This window comes from Urtica dioica, chromosome 8, assembly GCF_054948205.1.
Source record: "Urtica dioica subsp. dioica isolate 48M chromosome 8, U.dioica_male_clone48M_v1_H2, whole genome shotgun sequence".
In the NCBI taxonomy this organism is placed as follows: domain Eukaryota; kingdom Viridiplantae; phylum Streptophyta; class Magnoliopsida; order Rosales; family Urticaceae; genus Urtica; species Urtica dioica.
In genome coordinates this window covers 6,574,144-6,596,684 of record NC_142763.1, presented here as the reverse complement: position 1 = coordinate 6,596,684, position 22,541 = coordinate 6,574,144, and the positions used below count along the sequence as shown (strand labels likewise).

The 22,541-nt window shown below is 37.9% G+C and overlaps 4 protein-coding genes across 5 annotated transcripts; 1 reads left to right on the top strand and 3 right to left on the bottom strand.

Annotated features, from left to right (window-relative positions):
- Positions 1 to 452: 452 nt before the first annotated feature.
- LOC149387663 (deSI-like protein At4g17486) lies at positions 453 to 3,423 on the bottom strand. Its single transcript, XM_089621868.1, has 4 exons — positions 3,141 to 3,423; positions 2,058 to 2,295; positions 1,507 to 1,794; positions 453 to 939 (listed from the first exon to the last, which is right to left on the bottom strand). Exons 2-4 carry the CDS (start codon positions 2,269 to 2,271, stop codon positions 701 to 703), a joined length of 741 nt encoding a protein of 246 aa, XP_089477994.1. The 5' UTR covers positions 2,272 to 2,295; positions 3,141 to 3,423; the 3' UTR covers positions 453 to 700.
- A 2,055-nt stretch (positions 3,424 to 5,478) lies between these two features.
- LOC149387662 (arabinosyltransferase RRA2-like) lies at positions 5,479 to 7,258 on the bottom strand. Its single transcript, XM_089624669.1, has 2 exons — positions 6,972 to 7,258; positions 5,479 to 6,867 (listed from the first exon to the last, which is right to left on the bottom strand). The coding sequence occupies exons 1-2, from the start codon at positions 7,161 to 7,163 to the stop codon at positions 5,740 to 5,742; spliced, it is 1,320 nt and encodes a 439-aa protein (XP_089480795.1). The 5' UTR covers positions 7,164 to 7,258; the 3' UTR covers positions 5,479 to 5,739.
- A 1,563-nt stretch (positions 7,259 to 8,821) lies between these two features.
- Positions 8,822 to 11,232, bottom strand: HVA22K (HVA22-like protein K). 2 transcript variants are annotated; one of them, XM_089624144.1, is made up of 8 exons: positions 11,093 to 11,232; positions 10,963 to 11,021; positions 10,489 to 10,586; positions 10,138 to 10,189; positions 9,767 to 9,830; positions 9,477 to 9,572; positions 9,287 to 9,359; positions 8,822 to 9,184 (listed from the first exon to the last, which is right to left on the bottom strand). In XM_089624144.1, the coding sequence occupies exons 1-8, from the start codon at positions 11,108 to 11,110 to the stop codon at positions 9,069 to 9,071; spliced, it is 576 nt and encodes a 191-aa protein (XP_089480270.1). In that variant the 5' UTR covers positions 11,111 to 11,232; the 3' UTR covers positions 8,822 to 9,068. The 2 variants fall into 2 exon arrangements, with proteins under 2 accessions (XP_089480270.1, XP_089480271.1); XM_089624145.1 differs by having other exon boundaries at positions 8,822 to 9,172.
- Positions 11,233 to 16,933: 5,701 nt separating this feature from the next.
- On the top strand, positions 16,934 to 17,734 carry LOC149387660 (uncharacterized). The gene is made up of 2 exons (XM_089622213.1): positions 16,934 to 17,248; positions 17,438 to 17,734. The coding sequence occupies exons 1-2, from the start codon at positions 16,934 to 16,936 to the stop codon at positions 17,732 to 17,734; spliced, it is 612 nt and encodes a 203-aa protein (XP_089478339.1).
- The last annotated feature ends 4,807 nt before the right edge of the window (positions 17,735 to 22,541 follow it).

The following is a 22,541-nucleotide window of genomic DNA, read 5'->3' as shown; positions in this document are numbered from 1 at the left end:
TCGTTTAAGCACCAGCGATTAAAAGTCTTCTCTTTGTATTTCTTAGGCCATTTAGGTTGGGGTGCGCAAAAAAAAAAAAAAAAAAATCGAACACTTGTAAATTGGATCGAAGTATCGAACCACCGATTTTCTAAACTGTACTGTTAGTCCGATTTAAAACCTTTTTTTTCCTAACTCGGTCTAGTCCAGTTTTTAAGCTGGTTTAAAACACTATAGAATGCTTCATGTTAATATTTTTTTTCTTCAGAAAATAGTTATTTAATTGTTAAATTTATATGTTATATGAACAAATTTAAAGCAACCAAAATGGTTTAAACAGGGCAAACACTGTCTAAAACAAATATGTTCAGTTTGATTTATTTTATTTTTAAGACACTTCTGTTAGCCCGTATAAGTCTGTTATTACTTTGACTTTTTTGTGACTATAATTCTTCAAAACAAACACAATGAAAGAAGCAATTCAATTTCAATACCATCAATGATCAAACATCCATTTCACAATTTTACAAGAATGACTCGACTAACTTCACAAACCTGGATTCAGCACTAGGACGAATGAAAGTCTAATTGTTAATATCAAATTTTAAATTTTTTTTACAAATTGAAAAAAAAAAACACGGCGTTTTTTTCATCCAAGAACTCACGGGAAGAGAGACCCGAAAGGGGAAAAAATGGCGGCTCGGTTCTCTCTTAGAATTGATTAGCCTTCCTTCAAGGTGGAGCGATTCCGGGAGCGCTTGAGCTCCCATGGCGGCAAACAGCCTTTATAGTGAGAGTGTAGAAACAGTGAAGACATTGAAACTTCTTTCTGGTTCATGGATATCGAAGAAAAGCAACCGAAAGCCGTTCTCAGCCTCTTCTTATCGCTCTCAAACTCTCCCGAGTCCGGAACCGCTGATGCCTTCAGTGCCTCCGGTAATATGCAGTTGCAAAATGACCCTTCAAAGAGAAGAAAAGAAAAAAAAAAAAAAGTGACACAAATATTAAATTCCTTAAATCCTATTCGATAAAAAACAAATGAACTTCGGCGGCCAAGGTTTGGAACCTGAAAAAAAAAAAAGTGAAAAAAACAGGGAAAAAATTGACAGCTTTTATCTTTGTCGTGTTTGGATCGAGGAAAACATGAGAAAGATGTAAAGTTGAAGTGGGCAAGATTTCATTTTTTTTGTTCTCACAATGGAGTGGATTATCAAAGGAAATTCAAGCATCTCACTTTTCCTATCTCTTCCTAGTTATTCTAGTATTTATTTATTTTTCTTAGCACATCACATGAAATCTACTTTTTTCCGCTCAATTCTTCCACAACTTCCAAACACAATAGAGAATTTCGATTCTCGATCAACATTCCCTCACACATCTCCACTTTCCTCCCAAAAAGAAATCACACTCTTTTAGAAAAATTTCGGACTGCGCAACCGAGGAGCCCTAGATTTTCAAGAGAATCGTTCGTTCATCGAGCGAGCGAGCGAAAGAAAAGAGTATAGATCACCCACTTGGGGTTTGTACCTATTTTGGCGAGGCGGTTGACCCAGTTGGGCATTTGTTTGCCGGTGAGCTTGAAACAGGTGTCGGCGCAGAAGTGGTTGCAGTTCTTGACGATCAAGTGGTACGTGTCCCCGTTGTAGTTGGTGGACTGGCGTTCCATGAATTCTCTGACCTGGAAAGGATCGAGGCAAGTCGTGCCCATCAAGATCGCCTTCCTGAACTTGAAACCCGGACACTGTCGAGGGTCCACCTCAAACACCCCGCTCGTCGAGTAGTCATGGGCTCCAAATGCATATTCCACTCCATGAACTGTATAATTATCACGCAAAAAAAAAAAAAAAAAAAAAAAATACAAAATAGCCATTTGCACGTTTTAGCTATTTCTCTAATTTTAGACAAACTTTCGCTTTCTTATTTTTCGACGTTAGCAAAGAGGACCACGTACAAACCATATTTCAACTCCATGAAATGTGTATCATGTAAATTATAGTCCCATAAACAATTTCACTAAAAGCAAACAAGGCCTAGTTACTGTTTCACCTTTCATGTAGAAAGAAGAAAAGGCAAATTACCTTCGACGCCGGAGTGAAAGATTCCAATGCCGGCCCAATAAACGTAGCCGTTGACGGGGGTCAAATCGTAGACGTTGAGGTAGACTGGCGTGTTTCCGGGGTAAGCCGTTTCCTTCACTTTCGGGAACAGACAAAACTGGGCCGCGGCTTTGCCTCTCAGACACAGAGGCATTATCGATTGCCATCCATTCTTGTTCTTCGATCCTGATTTCATTCTCGAACGCGAAACCACCTACTTCTGCACATGTCACGAGAGAGAGAGAAGCCCGATTTTCGTATCAAATCATTGTATCAATGCAAATACTGCAAGTAGATCCTTTTTTTATATATATATAAACTATCTAATCACTAAGTTCAAAGTCCATTTTTTTTTGGGAATTATTAGGGATTAAATTCCAACTGGGCATTGTAAGTTACTAATAAAAAGAAACAACAAATGAAAAGAAAAAGAAAAAAATCAAAGCTGAACTCATTTCCAGTCATTGATTTCTGGCTAGGTTTCTATGAGTGTCCATATAAACAAAAGTATTGTCATCTCTCACTAAGCTAAATCTAATTGACCATATATACAAGATAATTTTTTTTTTTATTTTTTTTTTATTTTTTTTTGGTGTAAGAATGAATATCAGATGACCAGTGACCTATGAAAAAGATTTTGAATGAAACACGGAGTCCGAAAACTTTGACTTTTTTTATAATACGGCTCTAATTTTAGGATAAGAAAAAACATGAAATCGGCTAGTTCCATCCATTACACACAAATGAAAAGAAAAGAAAAAAAAAATTGTCTAAAACTACAAATCTAGAAAGTAGTCAACTTTACATTTCCTAATAAAAACAAAAAACCCAGGACTTGCTACAAAATATCTGATGATGACAATCATAACATACAAGGGAATAAATCAGATTCGTGAACATTAATGATTCAAAATTATGATAATAAAGACCAGCTAGAGAAGTAATAAAGAAATGTGTTTTCTGATCTCAACCCAGAAGGGAAATAAATTCAGTAGATTGGAAAATAATCAAAAAAAGAGTCGACGACATAACAAAGGAGACCAATGAATGAGACCTAAAGCTGACCTCTCTGAGGAATGAGAATCGAAGCCCATCAAAGAATGAAGAAAATGCAACCACCGACACCCAAAGAAGCCATTTTTAGAGCTCTGAGATTCAGAGCTTCAAATGTTTTCACTTTCTTCTTATTTCCTTTTGAGTCTCTTGACACCCACAGCTAGTTGATTTCTGTTATTTCCTTATTTATTTCTTCTGCTTCTTCTTCGAGCAAAAAATGAAAGCTGGCGAAGAACAGAAACGACTGTCCTTTTTTTTTCAAGATCAATAAAGAAAAGAAATTATTAAACTCTCTGTGTTTATTTTATTGTTTTATATTTATGAGAAAGTGAAAATATGGTAAGAAATCCTGTCTCTTATGTGACACTTTTGACTGGCTTTGGACTACTTTATTTTTAATTAATTCTGGAAAATTACCTTTTAGCATATTTAATGCGTTGCTGTCACACTAGAGTTAGTTGGAATAGTCTTTCTCCTGCGCAGAACACTTTGGAATCCAAATTTTAATGAAAAATCAAACACTTAAATTACGAAAATAGGAGGGAATTCGAAAGAAAAAAATTTAAGAAAAATAAAGTCCGTATTGGGTTTGTTAATTCACTGAAAATTTGAGAAAAACAGAAGGTTTTTTTTTTTTTTTTTTTTTTTTTTTTTTTTGTGTTGCTTGAAAAATAGAAGTTCTATAGTTTTAATAATAAATCTCCTCATTTTATTTTCTCAATTTAAACAATACAACAAAAATTCAATAAAGTATGCAACCGCTCTTTTTTATTATTATTATTAATAAAAAAAATTATATGCTCCAATTTTCAATAAACAAAAAATTTGGTATACTCATGTGAAAATATATAAATTGTATCAGAGCTCCAACAACAAGATCCGGAGGTTGCACATCAAGGATTTACAAAAAAACTGATTCGTGATCTTGTTTACACACCAATTCACATTTTATACCTTACAAATAAGGTAACGCAAATCACACATTTATAGTTGTATAAAAAAAATTGATGAAATTATGATAAAAACAAAGTCGCCGCCTGTTAATCTTTCAAAATTTATACACAAATAAATCTAAAAAAAGACGACGACTAGGTGCCTCATAATATTTTTTAGGTTGTGATAAATTTGGCAAATAAAAAAGAGTAAGTTAGATCTAGAGAATTGTGAGAATGCTTCTGAGAAATTCAAATTTTTCCACAGAAGGTTTTAAAAAAACCAAAAAAGATTTTGTCATGTTATCATTAGCATAGTATTCAAATTTTTCCGCTAAAGGGTTTGGAGATATTTTTTAGCATCTTGTTGTATTATTTTTGTTTTTGTCTCTTTCTTCCCCCTAATAATAGCTGTTCAAACTTCTATCTAGGATGACATGTACTACAATTTGTTTTGATTTAGACTAAGTTAATAATTGATCAAATCATATAGCTTGTTATTACTTTTATTGATCAAATAGTTTGTTATTAAGTATATATAGTAATTGAGACTGGCACTGAATCTTACACAAAATAGTTATGCACAGTATTATTTGCTCTCTCTCTCTCTCTCTCTCTCTCTCTCTCTCTCTCCATTGAAAAATAGGATAAAATATTGTAAAATTAGTTCTTGGCCAATATTTAGGAAGAGAAATAAATGAATAGTCTACCGCACGGAAATGAATTAAATGATTTGTGCGGTTGTTGTTGTTGTTGAATGAATCGCAAGGCATTACGGAGTTGTGTTTATAATTTTATCAAGTATAACCAAATGAAATTTTGGCATAAACTACAATACAAGTGAGATCATAGTTTTAGACAGTTCCCAACTTTCCATGTCTGTTCATGTGTTTTCATATTTACTCGAAAGCTTGAAGAATCTACGAGTTATGTTCGTGTTGTCTTGTACCTAAAATCGGAGGCTGGTTCTATTAATAAATTTCAGCCAATTAACCACAGGAAATGCTGGTCGAAAATTGCGAGCCACAGAATCAGAAGTGGTTGATCGACCGCTACAAGTAAGTGTCGCCATACATCGTAGAAACTCATTTTCAGTTTGCACATTCTTTAATCTTTCAACTCTTTTTTGAGGTGAAACCAAGTATTTCTGTCCGTCACAAATCATTAGTGAGACCGTGACGAAACCATTGCTGTACTGTTCTGACTGAAATCCTAAGTGCAGGTTTTGGTCCGAGGCAGAGAAAGGATTGAGGTCCTGGGATTGGAGAACAAATAATGCAAGGAGATCTCAAGGACATAAATTGATGGATTAGGTATGCGAATCGAGAAAGCGAGGTCTTCTATTTCGATGCCCGTGGTGTTTCATATACTAGCTAAAGTGTTTACTAATAATAAAAGAAAAACCAAAGCCAACATTAAACAGCAAAATTTGCCTACCCGGAAAAAGATTCACCAAATAGAAATCATAGAGGATAAAATATACATAAGCTTAATTCATGCCTGGTATTTGTTCTGTTCACTCGCTAGAAATCTCCACAATGATACAGCAGCTTTTTGCTACGAACACAAAAGGAAAATGTAATTGCAAAACTCCCTGAAGAAATTATAAATTCAAGTACGATATATATATATATATACACCCCAAAAAAGGGCATCTAAAACCGAGCACGAAAACTCTACCCCGAGCCAACGGGGAAAGAATCTAGAGCATCCTGTTTCCCATTCACATAAAAGTCAACGATCGCTCTCATCCTCGGAAGCTTATCCGGGTGATAGTTCACGTGAACGATCACCGGCTTCAACTTCCTCAGCTCCGAATCTCCCCTCACAGTCTTGAACAAAACCTTGCTGTTCATGAACTCGTAAAAATCCAAGACCCTCCGAGAAGCGTGAAGCCCATCGTAGCCGGGCCGAGAAGGGTAAAAAAGCTCCTCGTTGAACACAGCCTGGTCCCACGCCCTCGAGTCCCTCGCCAGCCTGGCGGACACGCGGTCCAGAAGCTCGATGGCCTGCACGGTGGGCCTGATGTAGAAGAAGCCCGAGTTGAAGACCCAGTGCCGGATCGTGTGGGCCCACCGGGCCCACCCCATCGGAGGGTCGTCGGAGACGTCGTCGAAGCCGTAGGAAGTCCGGTTGTCGTGGCCGTCGGTCATGGACTCGACGTCGGAGTCTCGCCGGAGATGCTCGAACGGGTTTCGAAGGTACACGATGTCGACGTCGGAGAGGAGAACGGAGTATCCGAGCTCGAGGAAGTGTCTCAGGACTCGGAACTTGAGCCCCGAGACAGCGTGGTTTCCTCCGGCGCGCCGCGCCACCGCGGAGGAGGAGAACAATTCCTCCGGCGGCTCGTGGAATGGGACTTTCTCGGACTCGCAGAGCTGGGCGGTTTCGGAGTCGAGAGCCACGACGAGGAAGTTTTTCACTCCGACTCTTTGCAGGTTTTCGTACCAGAGCGCGAGCATGGCTCGAACGTTCGAGTTCGCGAGAGCTACCACGAGCTCGTTGTCGATCGCGACTCGTTTGAGGAGCTCGGCGAGCTTCGGGTTTGCTGACTCGTTCGGGATTACGGTCGGGTTGGTTCGGGAGGACTTGACGGAGCCGAACGGGCCGGGTCTGGATCGGAGGCCGAGAAGCTCGACTTCCTTCTGTGACTGGCCTTTCTGTTGCTCCGCGAATTGGAGCTTCGAGGTTAGTTCTTTGATCTGTTTCTTCAGCTCGGCGCTCTTGTCTTGCTCGGCGATGAACTTAGATTTCAGAATGTTGATCCTGTCTGGCGATTCGCATGAAGTCCAGGCGAAACCGACCTAGAGATCGAGAGGCAGAAAAACGCTTTCGATTCGCATCGCAAAGCAGAGGAAGAGCAATAAAAGTTGGAAACCCTAGTTTGAGCGGAGATTGAGAAAAGAACCTGAGAAATGGAATCCACGAGGCGGCGATTGAGAGACGAAGCGGTGTTTGGGAGGAGAAGGCCCTTGGGGAAGAAGGAAGCGGAGAGACAGCCGAGGAATATCCCGATAGCTATGGCGGCTGTGACGCGAGATTTGCAGTGACTCGACCGAGAGTTGTCTCTCATCAACGGACCGTCTCTCCGACCCGCCATTGCCGATCTTCTTCTTCTTCGCCTTCTCACTTCTTGGTCAGACTTGGAGTTGGAAGTGGAACAGAGCTTTTGAAAATAAAGATGTTTTTTTTTTCTTTGTTAATCAGTAATGTACTTGTACAATCTTACTTAATACGTTAGTTATTTTTCGAAAGGATTCTTTTTTACAATATAGCCGATTCAAACTTCTCATTTATAATAGTGTAAAAATATTCAAATATACTTTTAATTTTTTAGTGAACCCGTTTTTTCAGGATTTCAAAATAACTAATGTATGTGTCTAAATTTTAATCCATTCTTTTGTACCAAATAGTTTCAAAACTAATTCTATCATCAAAGTTAGTTAACAAATTTTTAAAAAAATTAATCGTACTTCTAATTTTGTTAATCCAGTTTCAAAACACACATGATTTCAAAAATTTTAATCGTGCTTTCAAAAAATTCAATCCACTAAAAAAAAAAAAAAAAAAAAAAACTAGATCCGCAACGAGAAGGCAACGACGTGTCAAAATATTTAATCTTGTTTTCAAAAAATTTAATCCACTTTTCGATAACAAAAATACTCAAAACCGAAAACGAAAAAAAATGAAGAAGATGATGGCGGTGGTGATGACGATCGACGTTGATCTTTGATATCTGACATTCGATCTCTGACGGTGATCTAGAGACCGCCAAGTCCTAGTCCACTCACGTAGATTCCGGCAAAAAATTAGAGTTTCACGTCGGAGAAGATGAAGATTAGGTTTTCACGACGATTCTGATCCATGATGGAGCAAATCTGGATCGAGATCTGGAACACACGAATCGCTTCTCCAGATCGAAAGAGTTGAATCTTCATACTCCGTTCTTCAATTCACACTCTCTTCGATCTTGATTCTGATCATCACAAGGCCTTTGAGATACTCCAACACGTCGTTGTCGGCCCAAAAAACTGGTGGACGAGCTTTATTTGTCGCCAAAGGAGAGACTGAGAGGAGTGAATCTTCAACGGCGACAAGATAGTCTGATTTTTCGGGCGGGCTATCAAACGCCCTGAGATCCTGAAACACTCCGAGACCTACCACGTAGTTCTCAAGGCATTGGGAAGAAGAAAATTCATGAACGTGGCTTTGGTTCTGAGCGACACGAGAGCTTAAAGGTATTTTTGGAGTTTTTCAATTTTGAGCTACTTTAATTCAATTTTGCAAAGTTGGATTATTCTAACAAAGCCAAACTTAAAAATGGCTAGATAATTGCATTGCCCTTTTCAAGATGAGTAAGGTTCCATAAAAAAAAATAAAAAAAAGATGAGTAAGGCAAAAAAGAAAAAGAAAAATAAAGACTAAGCGTCGTCTTAAAGTAATGAGAAATCCTTGTTTTGATACACTTGCAAAGAAAAGGTGAAGAATTGCAAAACGGTCCTTGAACTTAAAATATACATGTTTCAAGAAGGAAATAGTATATTCAATTCAAAATTTCCAGTTTACTTTTTTTTTTCCTGGACAAAATTAGCTGAGATCTTGATCGTTATTTTCTTCTAGTTTTGAAAATCATAACGCGACTATTATCTATTTATTTTCCGGTTTGAAATTCTATAATACAATTTTAAATAAGAAGAGGGAGGGGAGCAGTAGTTTTTTTTATATTTTATTTCCAAAACTAAATGAAAATTCAAGACATAACCAAACACTACATGATTAATGAAATATACCAATGATTCCTCAAGGAATCTTAGCATGAAAGTAATTAAGTCCCTCATCCTGATCAAGATCCTCTGGCACACACTGAAACTGGATACCATAACTACTCTATAGTATATAGTATACCTCCATATATGTACAAGGATCTTTAACTAAAAACATCAAGGCATTAATTAACATTGGAAGCATATGTCAGAAGTTGTGGAAGAAGAGTGATGATCAATGATCAATCTTCTTTGTCTGATGAAGAGTCCTCTTGTGTGGGACCCTCGATGGCCCGGCCCAATCGCCTTCCCACCGCCGGCTCCGGCGGATTTACAGCGCTCTTCACTATTCCATTGGCTGTTGTCAGAAAAGAGAGATTAATATCATCGTCTAGTCTATGAAAATAAGTTTATTGAGAGGGTCATTATAATCACAAGGAAAATAAAATTTAAAACATACTGTACTCCAGAGTCTTCAGCAGAGCTGTCTTTGCGAATTGGAACTCAGCTGCGTGATTGCTGACAAATTTACCCTAACAAGACCGGAAATGAGATGTTACTCTTTCGATTCAACAGTTTGACCGCAAAAGTATAAACAATATGGAATGAGTATTATGCTATCAATCAAAGTCACGGAATTTTATTTTTACCATTTCACGGTACAGGTACTCGGCGATTTGATCAAGTCTTGCTTGATGTTTCAGAAAGAGGGGTCGCAAATGGCTCTGGTACAATTGCTTAGCTCCCTGGTTAACACCAAATGAATCATTTCTCAAACTTTTATTCTCAATTTTATCCTCGACCAAAGTAGCTGATAGAAATAAGAATTGAGAAATTGAAAAACTTCTTATTCAGTCTAGAACAAGAGAGGCCTGTTTCGAATATTTATCTCTTTTAACGTTTATGTTCCACAAAAGTTTTCTAAAAAAAAAGGGCTTACATTGGAAGATGGAAGCTGTAACCAAACAAGAAATGCAAACTTCGCATGATAATAGAGCGGAATCCTGATGAATAGACAACACACTTTCAGATCGATAGATCTTGCTATATCAAAGTAGAAGAATTTATGAATCGCCGATCCAAAAACACATAATACAAGCAAACATTACAGGGCTTCTTATGCATAACTTCGAGTGAGATAACCGACACAGCGATACTATAAGCTTTTCAAACTATAGCTGAATCGTGGATAAAACGTTACAAAAACAAGTCCACTGTATTTCAAGGATATCGTCACTTAAGTTTTGCTTGCCATCCAAAACAAAATAAATTCTTTGACCAACTTAAACAATGTGAACACGGAAAGTTTACCAGGAGATGAGTTTGTCAGTAAACAACTCGGCGATGCTGAGAGATCCAAAAGCTGCAAGGTACAGAGAGACAGGTGAGTGAACAATTGAAAATAAAGCTCGGAGATTAACATCACGAGTTAAATCATTGGATAAGTACTTCAAAGCTCGTTAAATTTTCTCGATCGAACACTCCTATAATCACCGATTTAACTTTGTAGTAAGGCATAAAATCCGTACAGAAGGATATATCAGTGTTTCTGTTCATTTTGTCGATTCAACTGAGTTTTTTTTTCGAAACAATCTTTCAACGAAAAATAGTGATAATGTTGGTGGTTTTAAAAAAAGGATACGAGTATTGAAAGTTACGGACCTGCCCAATAAACAAGCCACCTTTGTTGCTCACTCTCGTCTTTGCTCTCGATGGCTTTGAATGTCGAGTAGACAGGCAAACCGAATCCCACAGAACAACTGCAACAAAATCACGATTCTCAATCTGGATAACAACTCATTACAAAATGTATCGTAAAAAATGAAACAAGAACATCTAATTACAACAGCGATAACAGGAAGTTGGAAAAAAAAAAAAGAAGCCTTCTGGCAATTTGCATAAACCCCTTGGTTCTTTTCAACGAATTTGACAGATCAAAAGCGCAACAACTTTTCTTAACCCTAATATTACGAGTAATACCTAACAAAAACAATATGAAATTATAATAATAATAATTATAATAATAGTAGTATTTATAATAAACCTACATACTATGACACATAAACCGTGTAAAAATGAGCCGAAACCTAATTGGCCGGAAACTTGAAACTGAACAGAATAATAGGAAATTCTTACCAAGCTGTACGGACAACAATGTTGGAGCCAAGAGGGCTAAGCAGCAATCGCAATCCCATCTGTATATTTGAAAACCAATCAGGAACCCAATTTCGCTATCGAATTTCTTTGAAACGAGAGAGAGAGAGACCTCGCTTGGGATAGCCATGGAATTACGATCGGAGAAGATGGATTAGTTGATGATCGGTCGATCGATCGATCGAGTGCAGTTCTCGAGTTTCTTTCTTTCTTTCTGATATTGTTTTGGTTTTTGAAAAAAAATGTTTTTTTTTTTAATTTTTATTTTTAACCAGGGTTTCTTTTCTTATTGACAAAATTAATTGCCCTTTTAGTAATATACTAAGATCTTCGTAATTTCACGATTCTGCCCCACGACAAGATATTATTTACATTTGAGTACTTATAATATCTTTGCCATTAATATTGATGCAAAAAAATAGCTTCATATAATATAACACATAATTGACGCAATATATTTACGAATATTAGATTGATGGTGGTTTAATTATGAAAAATGGTCAATTTAGCACTCGAATAGATTTTAAAAAAAAAAAGTGGTGTTAATATAAGGAAAAGTAAGCGTCATAGATGAACTTCGTTTTCTACTTGGGATTCCTAGTGTAGCTGATAATTTAGGGATTTCAAAGCGAAAGATGAACTTTGCAAGATAACGTGTGATGACGTTATGAATTAGAGTACAGAGTCAGGTAATAAATAACTTAAAAGAGAAAAGATTTAAGTCTTTATAATGATAATAATCAAGGATTAAAATGCCGGGAAATGTCGTGGAAATTACGGCGAAATCGCGGTGATCGGAGGTGGCCGGCAAAAATTTGCCCATTTGTCGTTTCGAGTTATTTTGTCGGCGAAATGCCCTGGAAATGTCGTTTTCGTTTCCACGTCGTTTTGCCGATGATGTGTCGTTTGGTTCCTTGTATAAAACCATCATTTTCGGGCGACGAAGATCACCGACAAAACGACGCAATTCCCATCGTGCCCAGGTAATTTCGAGCGTCCACGAACAAAATCAACATATTTTCGGTCATTCCGTCGTCAAATCGCCATGATATCGGCTAAGTGTCCGAGAATTTGTGTTGGACTGAGAGAAATTTGGCATTTTTGTGTGTTTTTGAATTTTTTCTTCTCCATGTTTGAATGTTTAAGGTCTGTAAAAATGCCGAAATATTGGTGAAGAAGAAGAAAAGCGTGGCCCACTTGACACATGCGGAGAGAGAGAGAGTCAGACTCTTTTGAAAGAAATTTTTGAAATAAATATATATATTAAATTAAAGCAATTAATTCATGTACTTTTATGGAGAAACGTGAGTCCAATCTATTAATCCATTATAAAACCAAAAGTCCAAATTGGTGGTACACGTAGCACACCGTACAAGTAAAGTTTGAAAGATATTTATTCATCTAAAATTGTATATAATAATAAAAAAATTAAAGAAATAAAAAAACTGATGTCCATATATATATATATATATATATATATATATATATTATTGTACAACATTTCACTTTCAATAGTATATTTTCACTTTCAAATAATAAAATTTTAACTTATTTCAAAGAAATCTTAACTTATATTTTATTATATTATTTGTGTTTCGTTAATTATTTTGTTTTGAATTTAAATTTGGACAATGTATAACGAATAGTTTTTTTAATTTAAAATTATGCAATATTATTTCCGTCGGCATTTCCGTGTTTTATCGAAATTTCCGTCGGCACCGCAATTTCCGTCGGTATTTTCTTAAGCAAATTTCCACATTTTTTCCGTCGCAATTCCCATCGGCCATCGCAATTTCCGTTTTTTTAGGCCATCGGCACGAAATCGGCCGTCGGCATTTCAATCCTTGATAATAATAGGCTTTCTTCAAAACAAAAATAATAATAATAATAGGCTAATATAATAAACTAATATATGCTAATAATAGCTAATTTGAATGTTGCGAGTTTGTGTCCTCTAGAACCCCTAAGACGACTATATATTTATAGATGGTGAGGAGCTAGATTAGTTTATGTGTTGGTCGGGTCGAGTAGACTCACTTACCCAGTTGAAATTAACGTGTACGTCGTTCAATTATGTTGGTGGAATTACTTCTTAAACAACAGATTGATTTTAACAAGATTATAAATCAACAATCAAATAATGAATTAAACAGAAAAACAATAAAAGACACATATAATTGATAACCATGTTCGGTGATAAAAACATCTACTCAGGAAGACTGATACGTGAATAGTCAAAGGTACATGAATATTAAGTTTGACGAACTTCATTCTGCAAACACCTTCGTCTTTGACTCACTTTTGTGAACGGTAATCTGAGCTCCCTTCAGATCAGTGACTCACTCTCTTTTTCACGCGACTCTTCCTCCCGAAGATCGTGCGATCCTCTCCCAAAGATCTTCTCAGCGTATCAACGCAAAACACACTCACAAAACTGTGTACACATAAAGTACAGCAGCAGCAAGTTCCTTGAACCAGTTGTCGATGGAGATCTCCTAGCAGAGAAGCTAGTTCAAAGTTAAGGTCGACGTGAATTGACTAAAAATTTCGTCAATAGATACAAACCCTAGGTGGGTTTTATACGATACAATTCATAATCTCCCACGGAATCTAAAAAGTCAGATTTTAATTAAAATATTTGATACTTATTTGTTCATAAAAATCGCAGTCGAAAGATATTCCAGTTATATTCACGCAGGAGGAAAAGTGATTGACGTAACCCGAGTTGGTTGAACAACTTCTTGCAACTTCGACTTGAACAACTGTTATAATTTATTTTGTCAAATTTATCCACGCCACACACGACCCAACACCAGTCACCAGTGATGTAGTATTCTACGACCTAATACATGCTATAACGTTGGTGGTATAACTGATTATGAAAACTAGCAATAAAATTAAAATGAAATATTTTATACTTGAATGATTAATCTGCTTTTACGTATGCAAGTTGATACTAACATTGTTTTGTTGTTCAACTATTCTACGACCTAAAGGCATAAACACTTTTTCACGAATATGAGATTCCTCAAGTCTTATAATCTAGAGAAATTGCCCTATTTGCCACTCTTTTGATAACTTTTTTCCACATTCCACTAAAACCTTAATTTGTCCAAAAATGCCACCATGACAAGAGTAAAAAGTCAAGTTTGCCCTTCACTATCTATTTTCTTTACAAATTGGCATCTATGTTTACTCAGCCATTTTCTCTCGAAATGAAGACCGATTAATAGGTGAGTCTCAGTCAATCTCTCTCCTTCATCCATCTCTTCTCTCTTTCTCGTCCAGTACATCTAGGTCTCAGTCTCTCTCTCTCTCTCCTCATTCGTCCATCTCTTCTCTCTCTCTCTCTTCCAGTCCATCTCTTCTGACTGTCGTCCAAATCTTCTCTCTCTCTCTCTCTCCCCCATCTCGTCCAAGCTCTCTCGTCCAGATCTTCTCTCTCTCTCCCCCACTCTCCTCCATCTCGTCCAAGCTGAGAAAACTCGTGAACACAGCTCAAAAACGTCGTCGGATGAGCTCAGTTATTGTCGGAGGAGCATTCCGAATGTCAGCCCAAAAAAAGAGAAGTTGCAATCCACGAAATAAAACCCTAGGTTCGTTTTTTTTTTTTTCATTTTCCGGGTATAAAAAAGCTTTTCGTCTTGAAATAATGAAGTTTTTGTTGTTTAAAAGCATGGGTTTGTTATAGGTATGTTATGTGATTTTTGAAGATGACGTTCACTATTTGTTGACATCAGATGTCAACATTGTTGACATCTACAGTCAACAAATAATAACTCTATTTACTTTTTTGTACGCAGTGATAAGGGATATTTATTTATTATTCAAGCACAGTGGTACTTGGGTTGAACCTGGTCGGTATCACGAGAAAGGATCTTTCGGAATCGTGGTGCTGTACAACGTCAACTTCGCTAGTTTGATGCAAATTATTTACACGAACTTGCGTAAATCACCATCCACTCATACTGTTGGTGTTGCATACTCGATGGCTGGTGCAGTGCAGCCTGTTGAGATAACCAACGATGACACGCTCAAAGGTTTCTTATATTTGCGGAGAAGACGAGAAGATGACATGGAGAATTTTCAATTGATATTGGAAGTAAATGAAAAACAATCGGGTCCCGATTCAGCAGGGATTGGATCCACTCCCAACAGCCGTGGTAGTGGTTGTGTTGGAAATCTACCTAGAAGAGTTTCCGACATGCCATCTATAGCCGAGGAGGGGTGTGGTTCGGTCCCAACTCCTAATCAAACTATGGGATTAGATGAGTTTATGTTATTTGACGATGCGACACAACGACGAGGCTCTCCACCACCACAAAACTGTCCTCCACTACAAAACTCGCCTCCACCACCACGAAACTCGCCTGCACCACAGAACTCGTCTCCACCACGAAACTCGCCTCCACCACGAAACTCGTCTCCACTGCGAAACTCGCCTTCACCACAAAACTCGTCTCCACTGCGAAACTCGCCTCCACCACAAAATTCGTCTCCACTGCGAAACACGCCTCCACCAGAAAACCCTCATCCGCCGCCACCACGATCTCCTCCACCACCACGCAACTCCAATCCTCCACTGTATTCGCCGCTGAATTCACATAGCGTCCCAAGTTCATCTACTAGGAGCGGTGCAGACGATAATACTATTGTTTTGGATGTCCATTCCCCTGTATATATTGAGCTTAATGCACTGTATGCTAATAAAAAGGCTTTACAAAAATACTTGATGTTGTTCACTGTAGTCAACAACTTCACATATAAGACAAAGAACTCAGACAAAAAATATATGCACATTGTTTGTCCGGGAGAGAGCTGTAATTGGTCTATTCGAGCTGTGAGAAAGGAAAACACGCCCATATTTCAAATTAGAAGGTAAATTGTCTTATGTTCCATACGTTCTCTGTCTGTTGACTTCTCTTCTTATTTCTAGTTGATTTCTACTGTTGACGTAGATGTCAACAAACAAAAAGCAGATTGTTGCAGATGTCAACAATGTTGACATCTCATGTCAACATTGTTGACATCATGTGTCAACATTGTTGACATGAGATGTCAACATTATGTCAACATTGTTGACATCTCATGTCAACATTGTAGATATATGATGTCAACAATGTTGACGTCTGTGTTATAATTCTGAACTTTTTCCCTAGTGATACTCATGGAATTTTCATGTTTCAGGTTTGACAAAGACCACAGTTGTGCCTTACACGTAAGGCAAGGACGTCACTCGCAAGCAACGAGTGAGCTAATTGGAGAGGTTGTAAAGCACAAGTGTATTGATCCAACGACGGGTATGTGCAGACCGAAAGAGATAATGAGTTATATGCAAATGGATTACGGTGTTTCCATGACTTACAAAAAAGCTTGGCTGTCCAGAGAGAAGGCACTAAAGTCCCTCTACGGTAGTTCAGCAGATTCGTAAGCGTTCTTACCTAAGTTAAGGTACATGATCGAGACTAAGAATCCCGGTTCTTTTTTTGACCTAGTCACTGGTGCGGGCGGCGTATTTGTCAGTTTTTTCATGGCACTCGGCCCTTGGAGAAGTGGTTGGGAGTACCTTAGACCTGTGATTATCGTTGATGGTACCCATTTGAAGAACTATTATAAAGGAACGTTGTATACAGCGTGTGGGATGGATGGAAACAATCAAATATTTCCGTTAGCCTATTGTGTTGGTCCTTCAGAATCTAACGAGGCGTTGAGTTACTTCTTCGCCAAATTGAAGGACGCTTATGGGGAACGGGAGAATCAAGTATTTGTATCTGACAGACACGCTGGCATAATCAATGGTGTGAGGACGGTATTTCCGAGTTGTTATCATGGTTTTTGCATGTTCCATCTTGCCGGTAATTTGAAGACTGCTTTTAAGGGGATTACGAAGGATGTGAAGTGGAAATTTTACGGTGCCGCAAAGGCATACACGATGAGTGAATGAGAAAGTTACATGGTCATGTTGGACGCTGAAAATCCGGAAATACGTCGATACTTGGCAAATGATGTCGGGAACCATAGGTGGGCACGATGTATGTTCACGGAGAAAAGGTACGATATCATGACGAACAACAACGCGGAAGCATTGAATGCATTAAACGTAAAAGTGAGACAGTTTTCAGTTGCAAAGTTGATGGATTGGCTAAGAGAGATGAGTATGAAATGGTTTTATGAACGTCGAGAAGCTGCGAAAAAAACACAAACGATTCTGACAAAAGAATACCACGCCAGAGCGGACAAGTACATTGGATACGCTGTTCGAATGACTGTAAGTGTTTAATAATCGTTGATATGTATAATCTGATGTCAACATTGTAGACATCAGATGTCAACATTGTTGACATATATGTCAACATTGTTGACAATGTTGACATCTGATGTCTACATTGTTGACATATACACGTTGTTGACTTCTTTGTTCATAACTATATCTAATCAACATTTTTTTGTATAATAGGTCAGACCATCTTCAGTCAACGAGTTTGAGGTAGTAGACAGAGAGGGGATCGTATTTGCCATTAATTTAGATGATAGAACCTGTTCTTGTCATCGATGGCAGACGCATGATTTTATTTGTCCACACGCAATCGCGGCTTACCGAGTTCGCAACCGTCTAGTTGAGAGCTTTATTTCGAAGGTATATACGACAGAGTATTTGCGGGAAACCTACGCAGCTGTACATCATCCTCATGGCGACATTTCGAGTTGGGATATTCCCCCTGAGGTGGAGAATATCCGCGTTATTGCGCCTTAGCACCAGGCACGTGCCGCCGGTAGGCCAAAAAAGCGAAGAATACCCTCTCAAGGAGAAGATGTTATTAGGCGCAAGTGTGCGCGTTGCGGGGAAATTGGTCACAATCGTCAAACTTGTAATAGTGCAACTCTATTGACCTAACCTCCTTTGTCAACCTTTTTTTGTTGATTTCAAAGAATTGTCTACTTTGTTTGTGATTTCAGATATTATATTATCGTGTACTTTGTTTGTAATATTAGATATTATTGTGAGTTCATACTTATTTGGTTTTGTGATTTCAGATGTCAACAATGTTGATATGTAGGTCAACAATGTTGATACTCGGATGTCAACATTGTTGACATGTATGTCAACATTGTCATAATAAAGTACAGATAAAATAATAAAATACCGTAATCAATCAACAATATTATAATAAAGTACATATATAATGAAACTGAGATTAAGTTAAGGTTTTACATACCATAATCATTAAAGTACCATAATTTTTACAAAAAACTAAGATTAAGTTAAAGTTTTACATACCATAATTATTAAAGTACCATAATTTTAACAAAAACTGATATTAAATAAATAAGAGTTTATGAATCAATTTAGCTCATTCATCCTTGTCGTTGTCCGATTGGGCCTCTCTTGCAATTTTCACCGCCCCGTGTCGGTAGAGGTCGATGGTGTACTTTTGTCGGTACATGGCGATGTCCTCTTGTTTGATTGCCGACACGTCAAACCCATGAGTCATAAACTCAATGGTCTTCACGACAAACATGCGACAATCGCCGCTGTTTCACAAAAATAAGGTATTAGACAATTAAATTTTTGTATTATTCGTAATATTAAACATGTAACTATGTACATACCCATTTCTCTGTTGTGGCATGTTGGCAGCAGTTCCGACTTTGAACTTGGCTGAACTGGTGTCTTCAATACCCAATCTATCAAATGCGTGAAGAAAACAAAGAGCTAATGGGATGAATTCAGCCAGTTTTTGCACGTGGGCCGTCACCATTTTCCTATGGTATTTGTTTTCGGACATTGAATCGTATATTGTAATAGACCGCTCCCGAATGTTCACAAGTAGAAGGAGCCACTGCGACCTATCAGCGTGACAAACAGGCACGTATACGACATCAACGTCCACCCACGGCCATGAATGCTTCAAGGATTTGTTTGTGGCAGTTATGTAGTCCACGATACGGGACTGATTTTCCCAATCAAATAGATCCTTGTTCTCACACTTCAGCCACGATTCATATCCTTGGATGCAGTAGTTGTGAAAGAAGACGTTCATTATGGTGAACGAATCTTTTAATTGACCCAACCACCGCTTCTTCCTAAGGTAGTATGATATAACATCGACATGCTGCAATTACAATGAATAGACATGTAAGCATGATCGATAGGATGACATCAGATAACAACATTGTAGACATTAGATGTCATAAGATGTCAACAATGACGACATTGTTGACATCTGCTGTCAACAATGTAGACATCAGATGTCAACAATGTAGACATCAGATGTCTACAATGTTGACATCTGATGTCTACAATGTAGATACATTGTAGATGTCTACAATGTAGATACATTGTAGACATCAGATGTCTACATTGCTGACATTTGATGTCTACATTGTTGACACCTGATGTCTACATTGTTGACATCTGATGTTAGGGATCAAAAAAATCATACAAATAAACTAATAGAGAAAGGATTTACCTGATCGGAGAGCCACTCTTCGGGCGTCCACATCGTGTAGAAAAAGGATTTTGATCGCACTTCAAGTTCCGTGAAATTCCACCGCCATGGCATTTTATCTTCCTTTTTCGAGTACCAACGGCCTTCTTCGTCCTTACTCTTCCTCACTCCAATCTTGAGCCATGTCTCCATTATAAGGACGTCTGCAAGAGAAGTTGGATTTAAAGGAGGAGACAGCGGAATCTTTTGTACCCGATCGACACCTTTTACCAACTTCATAAATGGCCTTGGGACTTGAGTTGGAGTGTATTTTTCTGGAGGTCGAATGACTCTTGTCGGTCGCTTCGGTGAATCTTCTATGTTTATTGGCACCAGCTGCCAAGAGTCCCGATTTTCCTTGTCCCGAGCATCGTTGATCTCGACCTCCATCTCCTGTACTGTTTTTCCCTCAGGAACCGAGCCAATCCATATTAGTTGACTGTCATCATACATCTCATCCTCGTACTGTTCAGCATCCAACTGCAACATGCGGGCTTTAGACTGTGATTCAGTCAATTCTTCTTGACTGTCTTCTATTTGGCTGTCTTCGTGAACAGGGCCTATAAAAAGGAGACCAGACATTACGTTAAACATATTTCAAAAAATACCATAGATGTCAACAATTGTCAACATTGTTGACATCTGATGTCAACAACATTAGAAGTCTACTATCTTCTTCGGCTTGTGTCTTCCCCTCATTTTCCATCTGTTATGAATCTTCGTTGTCTCTCTTCTCTTCATCTTTCTTCTCTTCATCTCCCTTTTCATCATCTCTATTCTCGTCGTCATCTTTTTTCTCTTCATCTTTCTTTTCTTCTTCATATTCTTCGTCTTCTTCGTCTTATTGCTCTTCTTCAACTTGCATGTCTTCTTGTGGCGGCACAGGCTCTTCTTCAACTTCTCGAGGCAAAGCCTCAACTTGATTGTCTTCTTGTCGATCCACCGACTCGACAATCTTGCGGGACAATTCCATAAACTGTTCATTCATACTTGTCTTGAATGATTTGAATTCATGTTTCATGTCTATCTTAAACAAGCTCCACTCTCATTTCAAGTGGTTGACCGTGTCTTCGACACTCTTCAACCGAGCCTGTGAAAAATTAAAGATGTGACAATTTGACAAGCCATATGTTATGTTATCTACATGTTAAAGATCAGTCCATATTACCTCGGAGTCGGTGCTTGGAACTGCAAAAGCAGTTTCGGATGAGAGGGATGTGTCCCCTTCAGATTCAATCCGAGCCTGTAATATCAACAATAAATCTCAACAATTTATCAATAATATCAACAATATATCTATTGTTTGTTGACATCGTCTGTATGTCAACATTGTTGACATCAGATGTCAACAATGTTGACATCTGATGTCAACTATGTCAACAATGTTGACGTCTGTATGTCAAGATTGTTGACATCTGTATGTCAACATTGTTGACATCAGATGTCATCATCTCTTTCAACAAATCTCAACGAAGACAGAAAGTAATTACCTCTGTTTTGCCTTTCTGGTTTTTCTTCTTCTTCTTTTCATCTAACTTAAAAATAGTTTTGGATGGGCGGGACGTGTCTCCAGCAGATTCAATCCGAGCCTGTAATATCAGCAATAGATGTCAAAAATTTATCAATAACGTCAACAATATATCTATTGTTTGTTGACATCAGATGTCAACATCTATTTCAACAAATCTCAATGAAGAAAAAAGAAAGAATTAAAATATTTACATACATCTGCTTTGCCTTTTTGGTTTTTTTTTCTTCTTCTTCTTCTCATCTGACTAAAAAAAGTGATCCTCACCGATGGTGTTGAACGCTAACTCCTCCGATTGAAAATCGATGTTTTGGAATGTGTTTTCCAACACATGAGTCGTCACCGATTTCCAGCGTCGCATCAGTGGAATAGCTGTTTCCGACACTTTGTCACACACCGCAAGTGACGTGAACACATGCATCGTCTCGAATGCCCAAATCTGTAGTGGATACAGAAATGAGGGAAGGTTGATCTTCCCTTTTGAGTCGGACTTCCCGCCAACGTTCTTCACGTATTTGACGGCGCTTTCGTGAAAGAATTTCCAAACCACGTTACCTCACGGATATTTGTTAAACTGGTTTAAGTCCTCGATCAGCTTAACGTACGACAAATCTTTTGTCAATAGTGCCCACAAGAAGAGTAGTAGTGTCTATTTATGTACATTTGATGTCATATAGTCTTACGAAGACTCTTGCTTGTAATTGCTTATTCATTAATATAAAGTTGAAACGTTCATTCATTCTTTCTTTGTTTGAAGCTTTATGTTTAACCTTAGTCTTTTAGTCCATAAACAAACTTAACAACTTACGAAGAGACAAATGTAGATTTGCATGAACAAACTCTTCGTAGTTTGCTTAAAACGATATATTCGCAATCTTAGGGTCAAAGGACTATTGACCTCAGTACGATTGTTAGAAGAATCTATGATGTCTGGTTATGAGGCATTGAGAGTTGGAGACTCTATAGTTCTTCTAGGTATCTTCCGAAGGTACTGAATTGACCAGTGCACTTCTAGAGACAAGATAAGAACAAACCATTTAACCTCTTATGTCTCGAAGTCACTATGTATGAATTGCATCATGCTTACCTTAATCCTGAAATGAGACATGTCATTTCACACCTTAGTATTCTCATTTGAGAAAGTCAGAGTTCGGACTCACTATGTGATTCCGAACAGGGCCTATTGGTGAAGTACTAAGTTGTGAGTATGTCATGAGTAACTTTGTGAAGTTCTCATAGATATGGAATTCATGTACAAGATTGCTGAAATGCAATGCATGTCACCTCATGCTTTGTTCCTTGGAGTGTGAATAAATGAACGGGCCAGTGTCCAAATTGAGCCCTGACTCTTTTGGATGAAACAATGTGACTTGTTAGCTCCTCGTCAATACATTGTTTCTAACTTATTCACAAGCGACAAAGGAGTTGAGGAAATAATAGCTAGAATGGTAAAATGGTAATTTAGTAAATCCCGACTAGCTGATGACATTCATGAAGGGTAAACATAGATAATATTCAGTGGATCCGCTCATCATAATTAGGTC